The 7,443-nt window shown below is 35.7% G+C and overlaps 1 protein-coding gene across 1 annotated transcript; it reads left to right on the top strand.

The window, feature by feature from the left end:
• Nucleotides 1-1,573: 1,573 nt before the first annotated feature.
• LOC146929034 (uncharacterized) lies at nt 1,574-2,002 on the top strand. Its single transcript, XM_085707195.1, has 2 exons — nt 1,574-1,892; nt 1,980-2,002. The coding sequence occupies exons 1-2, from the start codon at nt 1,574-1,576 to the stop codon at nt 2,000-2,002; spliced, it is 342 nt and encodes a 113-aa protein (XP_085563321.1).
• The last annotated feature ends 5,441 nt before the right edge of the window (nt 2,003-7,443 follow it).

Here is a 7,443-nt window from a genome sequence, read left to right as displayed (position 1 = left end):
ATATAATTTGGTGAGAACGAATGACTACTGACCCTAGCTTTCGACTTAGACCTAAATTTAATTGTTCTAATAAACATGGTTAGTCTACGAATGGATAATCGTTTGTTAGTGATATTAGGTTAACGTGCTTAAACCTTCAAGAATTATTAGACCACCTAAGGAATCAGGGGCTGTAGTTTGACAAGAGGGTCGTAACTCAAAGGGATTGATTAGGACTATTTTGTTAACTATCGTGGGACTAGAAAATCATTCATAAGAATAGGTGCAGCATACCAATTAGGGGAGCATAGATGATTCGAAAGACCTAAACTCATCTCTCTCTTATTCTTAAAAACCAACTTTATTTTCTGTGATTATTTTTATGCAATCAAACCAATCAACTGCCTAGTGGCAAACCAAAATAATTTTTATACATCCTAAGTTCCAACGTAATTGAATTATTGAGATTAAAAACAGTCCTCGTGGGATCGATATTTTTACTATTTCGATAATATTTGGTACACTTGTCAAACGTCTATCAAGTAACATTCACTCTTGCTAATGGTTAAAAAACTATTTGTTGCAATATGTTAAGAAATCATAAAATGACCTATAAACATCAAATTGTAATATGTAAATATATTTTAAACAGAATTGACAAAAGATAATTTATATTTTTTTTTTGAAAGGAATTTATATGTTTTATTTAAAAGTAAAACCTGACAACAATTATATATAGGTTCAATTCTATAAACGACAATTATAATGCATCCTACATTTCTTCTGTCAAACAAAAACCAAAAACAACAATTTCCTTAAAAAAAAAGAACAATTATAAATGATTGGAGTTCAAGTCAATATCTTATTCTTGATAATATATATTTAATCATTACATTATTGCCACTTTATTAATAATAGTTTTTCATTCCTCAATATGTTTTTAATTTCTCATTCATCTGGTGTATAAGGGAGATTGAGGTCGAAAGCTCGAACATGAGGTTGGTTCAAGTCAAATGGTTGCACATGTGGAGGTGGTGCATTTTGTGGTGGAGCTGGTGCATCTTGTGGTTGTTGTTCAACATTTTGTGGTGGAGCTGGTGCATTTTGTGGTTGATGTTCAACATTTTGTGGTTGGGGCTGAGCATTTTCTGGTTCAGGCTGGTTATTTGGTGGTGGACCTTGTTTACTCGATTCTAATATAAAATCGGGATGATGTTCTTCGATAACATGCACTGCTAAAACTTCTCGAGATGGAAACATTGTGTCACATTCACTACATAAGAATTCTAGCTTGGAGATGATATTTTTTTATGCTAGTGATTGATATAGACTGAATGGGGTGCAAGAAAAATAAAAATGGTAACAATATATATAGGCACACGACCCTATTTACTTTGAGTGCTACTTTTTGTTTTATGAATTTTTCTTTGCCTCGCAAGAAGATATGCGTTCGGTTTGGGCGGCTGGCACTGTAAACCTGAAGCCGGGGCTGCTAAGACTTTTTGAATGGACCAAGGACTTCAATCTGCACACTTAGAGACAAACTCATACGCAAGTATGGATTCGGCTATGGGAGCTCCCACATGAATATTGGATGGAGAGGACTCTGTATGAAATTGCGGGCGCTGTGGGAACGCCGCTACTGATCGATATCGTCACAAGGAATAGACTATATGGCCACTATGCACGGATACTTGTTGACTTGGATCTTTCTAAGAAGGTTTTCTATGAGGTGTTGGTTGAACGAGAGGGTTTTGCTTTCCCCATTGCTATCGAATACGAGGGACTTCCAGACTTCTGCTCACACTGCCACAATATTGGTCACCATATCAATTCATGTCGTAGGCTACATCCCCGCAGAGAGGAAACACATGAGCAGCCACCGGTTGTTGGAAAGAAATCTTTTGATAGTGGTAAGCAACCGATCCATTCGCAGAAATCAAAACAAACGTGGGAGCCGAAGTTATGATAATAACCATGATCTCTTGTTTATTTTTCAGAACTTATGTTCCTGATCCTTTAACTTTATATTGTTCCCATCTATCTAATAAAACTCTAATAGAATGATAGCAGAAATTAGTTGCCCTATTTTTCACTCCTATTTTTTCATTTCACTGTCGTTTTAAGTTTTGGCCTTCTCTTCTTGTTTACATCCCCATTCATTTTATAAATAACTTTTGATATTAATCTTTATCCTCTCTAGTTTTTCTGTTAATCTTTGATGTAACTATGAAATCTTCAAATGGCTTCACCTTTATCAATAATTTGAGCTGTGTAAAACAAACATGCTAAATTGATTTAATAAACTCACGAGTTGTAGTCATGGAATTTGGAAAGGAAATTTACTGTTGGTGTTAATATAGATAATGAAGTATGATTATGTTTTTCCCCTTAAAAAGAGTATGACTATTTTTTACCTCTTTTGGTAATTTTTAGGGAATCTAAAAAGTGAATCTTCTTGGTACTTTTGGTCAAAAATTAATGATTATTTATGTAGTAACCCAAAAAGAATAGTTAAACACTAGATACTATTATTAGAATGAAAACTTCAGAAAAATTGTATACATATGTAGGGTGTAACGATTCTGTTTTGAGTGGTTTTCAGTCAAAAATGTTCGAACTGATCAATTCTTTATTGGTTCGGATTTCACTCTTTTTCAAAAAAAGGAACCGTACCATAAAAATTGATTTGGATCGGTTCGGTTGATCGACGTATTTAAAAATAGAATTAAAAAATTCATATTTTCACAACTTTGTATTTAATGCATTCAACATACATGATAGAAAAATTGTATACATATGGACCGAACTTTTCTCAAGGCATCATTTTTACAAGAAAAAAAAAATGTCATACTTTTTCTTATTAGTCCTTTAGAAAAAATGACCGATTATAATCTCAATTGATTCTTTTTTTCGACGTTAAAAGACAATTTCATTAATGAAAGTCTGGCAATAAATCCAATGGCAAGACTGCAGAAATACAAGGCGGAGTTTCTTCGACCCATATGCAACGGAAAATAATTTTCAAGATGTTGTTGATAAATCTGGACTACTCGTTTAATGTTTTAACGGGCTTAACAAAGTTAGGAAAGTGACATAAAAAACGTAAGGAGACTTCATCGTAATTTTCGTAGAAATTTAGAGACGAAAACATTAAGAATTATTATAATTCAAGACTCGATGAAATAGGATAAACTTAATTATAGTTAGAAAAAATTTCTTAATAAAAGTTATTTTGAAGTGTTGGTTTATTTTACAAAAAAAACAAAACTTCTAAGAGCATCCTTTAAAAAAAACTTCTAAGAGTTTTACCTTTTACCTAAGAAAAAATTGATGTATTCAGTCTAGAATATAAATCATATACCAATTACTCAACGAATCTAAAAGTAAATTTCTTATAAATAGGACCGGATGAAGTATTTACTTGAACTATTCCAAGAAGGTTCTTTTTAAAAAAGCTGGTCATAATGTTCTTAACATATACCTTCTTCAACATGGTTTTTGAACAAACCTTCTTTGAAGGATTTCAACCTTCTTATACATTTACAAACCCTGGGAAAACCATACTCTGAAAATAACACAAAAGAAGTTGTAAGGTTAGGGTATACCATCAAGACACGGCCGAGTAGAAGTGGGACTGAATTGAATTTTGAAACTTCTCTCCTTTGTGAACACCTTTTTTAAGAGTGACTTGTGATACTTGTAACACCCATACTAGACGTATCTAGAAAGTCTAGCATGTGCGTTAGTTTAGTACAGGATACATTAAAAATTTACAACATAAAAACTTCGAATGAATATCGTATACAACAAATGAGTTCGTACATTAAGTTTAGAACACAACTTTTCTATACTATGATAAAAGCATCCTTGATTATCCATATTATGTTGCAGCTGGTACGAACGAACACTTGTTGAAATATCCCTCCGGCTACTAGCTTGCTAGTTCATCCTGATATCTGAAACAAATAAGGATTGGGATGAGACATAATGTCTCAGTGAGTTCCACCTAATCCTAGGCTATAGGCAACCACGGGGAAAACCTACGATCACCACGTGTCTACAATACAACCTGCCGGTTGATTATACGTGTGTGGGGACTTGCTTACTTAGACGGCTGTGCTTGCTCGGGCCGTCTTAGTCTCATTTTAACTTGTTATAGGCTTCTCTTCTTATACGTGTCATGGCGGTTAAGGGAAATCTAAAACCGCAATGCCAAGCTACACTCTACGTATCGAGGCCTAAATCTAACATAACCATGACACACTTCTAAACCGGACGATTAGGGGAAACCTATGATCGTCTTCGGCATATCTTTCTTTACTTGTTTCTACTTGCTTAATATGTTGTATCTACAACATATCATCTCTTATCACAAAAGCGATTCTTGTTATCATACTACTTCTTGACGATCTATGCCAAGTCTCTACTTGTTCTTGAAGATCTACGTTAAGGCTCTATGACATAACATATAATTGTATGAACAATATGCATAGTCAGCTTCATTGATTATGTTAGCGTGTAACAAACAACATTATCTGAGTTCATTTTACGGATTAGTCCCAGGTGGAGTAACCCCGGAAGTTAATCCCTTACTACCGGTGATATGCTTAGCAAGAGCGCACTGGACTCCCTTAGTGACGTGCGGGTCCCTTACGGCTTACCCAGTTCCCCTTGGAGAACCTTTTATATCCAACCTTGGAAGGATTACAAAATACACGGCACCTTAACTTAGTGACATGCGGCTCCCTTTCGGCTTAACCATTCCCCCTTGGGGAACCCCTTGAATCCAACCTTGGAAGGATTACAAGAGACATGACACTCTTATTAAAATCTTAGTCTTATGCATGTATGAAGGTTAAACCTATTCATACTATCTCTTTTACCTCGGATCTTTAAATGATCCCACTAGAAGTAACTTAATGCTTGCTTATCTTCTTTGTGAATAGATTATCTAATCATCCACATCTTAGCTTAAAATAAAACTAAACTTAACTATCTAGTTCTCGATAACTATACCGAGGCTCTAGTTTCTTCCCTTTCCATAAAAGATTACTTGCTACCCGATTATATACCTCTAACTTCTCTCACATACCATGCATTACTCAATTAGTTAATACTTGCTTCTCCATCAAGAAATTCATTTCAAAATATATATATTCATTGGCATCTTGGTTTGAGGGGTTCACTTTTGTATAAAGTCACTACGGAGAAAGCCGCCTCGCGACACACCCTGCCTGCCAAAAGCAAACAAAACAGTGAGTTTCCTCACTGTCTTACTCGCCATGGGGAGTGAATTGCTGGGGAGGCGAGCAGTTGCTCGCTGTGGTGAGTTGGAGGCGAGTAAACCTCCAGTTCTTGAGGTCTAGCTCGCTGTGGCGAGTAGTTACTCGCCGTGGCGAGTTATGACAGTCCAGCACCCTCAAAGATGATATTTTTGACCCAAAAACCTCAAATCCAAGTATCACAAAGTGTGGCATGTCTCTCAGGACCATAAAATACCTGTAAAACTTTCATCTAGCAAGTATTAACAAGTTAAGTAAGCATGGCATGAAAAGGGGTACTAAACTCTTATGTAAAAACCCTAGAAAATTCCTAGTTATCTTACACAAGTAAAACACATAATCCCAAGGGTGGAGAACTAACTAAGGAACTCACCTAACATGATTTGCTCTTGATTCCCAAGCTTTCAAGCATCATCTTTCCTTCACATGACCAAACCCTAGCATCTTGCTACATCAACCTCCAAAGCCTTAGCTCATTATTATATCCTCAAATCATCCTCTTTGATCATGAAGGAGCCATCTTATGTACAAGTTCATGCTTCACTTCCAACTTAAACAAAACCCTAACTTCTTGAGATTATCTTGGTGAAGAGGAGAAGTAGTGATAACATCTCAACCCAAGCTTCCAAACACTATAATACCTTGAGAGGATCTTGTACAACATATCTCTTTATTTGGAAGAAGTTTGAGAAGATTAGAGAAGAGAGAGAATGGCGTCGAAGAAGAGAGAAGGGAGAGCAATTCCCAAATCTAAAACATAGAGAGAGAAAGATTGTGGAAAAATGAGATATTTTTGGGTCCAATTTACTTAAATACCCCTTTTCCGTGCAATTTCCAAATTGCCCTTGCCTTAAACGTGCTACATCCGTCTCTGATACTTTATCCGTATTAAGCTGGCATCACATAATAACATTGTCCATTACACTTTAATCTCTGACACGATCAACTGGTAATATTCCGATACTGACAGGCGGGATATTACATTCTACCCCCCTTAAATAAATTTCGTCCTCGAAATTTAGAAACCATCTACCAATCTCTGAGATTAAACTCGTTTCTTCGGTTTTTAGTTAAACAAACTCTGTTCATACTCACTCCAAGAGTTCGAAGCATACTTTCCTCATCCACATGTAACTCATTCTCTTTCTTAATACGTATATAGGAATATAGTCTCTTCAATCTTAATATCTTCCTCAATCACAGAACTATCTCAGAACATAGTGATTGAACTTACCTCTGCTACATGAGAATTGGTTGTCTCGGGTTTATAACTTATCCACTTAGTATTAACCTCTCGTATAAGTAACATTTCCATTAACTAGAACACTCAGAATTTGCCTTTTAACTGGGGTCGGAATGGAATCCAGGTTTGCCCTGCAGTGCTCACTTGCATCTAGATCATCTTACCAAGCATACATTCTATCATGCATACATAATATTCCTTACCGCCCTTTGCGATTTATGCCTCTTACTCATGTTACTTATCTTGATGATTCTACAAATCTCTTTTCATAGTCTTGAGAAACCTTTCTACCTCTCCACATTCTGTTGCACTCGAATCCATGGTAACTCGTCTAACTTGGCCTGGATAGGCGAATCGATTACCCCAATTCATCTGACCATCTATTAACCAATCTTGCGGTCCTCATGCTCATAAAACTTTTCTTCTAAGTCCATTTGCACTTGCATTGAACACTCTTAGCACAAATCCATGCATCCTATATGATAATAGTATCTCATGAACATTGTCGTTTCCTCTTAAAATCTTATCTCCATAGTACTTGCATACTTCCAAATACTGCTTCTCGTTAGTTAATAACGATACTCATTCTAGCATTTTGCTTCTAGAAATCTCTAATCATTGGTACATAGGTTCTTGGAACGAATAATACATGACTAAACAAAATCATTTTAAAATCGAGTTTGTAATGACACTACAGAACCACAGGACGAGTCTTTATATTTAGAAAAAGGTTTTACAACTCGCCCCAAGCTTGCTTATAACAAGTTGGTCCTCAAGTCTATACGTCTTAAGTGAGCTTGCTCGCTTATGACGTGCCTCATTAGTTTCATCAATATAAAAAACAACATCGTTCCCAAGTTCCTTAATACCGATCTTAACACTTAATGGTTGTAAAATCATGGCTTGGCCTTATTCTAGTAAATATTGTTATCACTT

Source organism: Medicago sativa, chromosome 4, assembly GCF_051527215.1.
Source record: "Medicago sativa cultivar Bolivia chromosome 4, Bolivia_mono, whole genome shotgun sequence".
Classification (NCBI taxonomy): domain Eukaryota; kingdom Viridiplantae; phylum Streptophyta; class Magnoliopsida; order Fabales; family Fabaceae; genus Medicago; species Medicago sativa.
This window is presented reverse-complemented; position numbering and strand designations above follow the sequence as displayed.

What these genes read in the sequence shown, in the direction of transcription:
- LOC146929034 (XM_085707195.1), top strand. Translation starts at nt 1,574, where the DNA reads ATGGAGAGGACTCTGTATGAAATTGCGGGCGCTGTGGGAACGCCGCTA. An exon ending in AAAGAAATCTTTTGATAGTG is followed by an intron (nt 1,893 to 1,979) that starts GTAAGCAACCGA and finishes TTTATTTTTCAG; the next exon opens with AACTTATGTTCCTGATCCTT.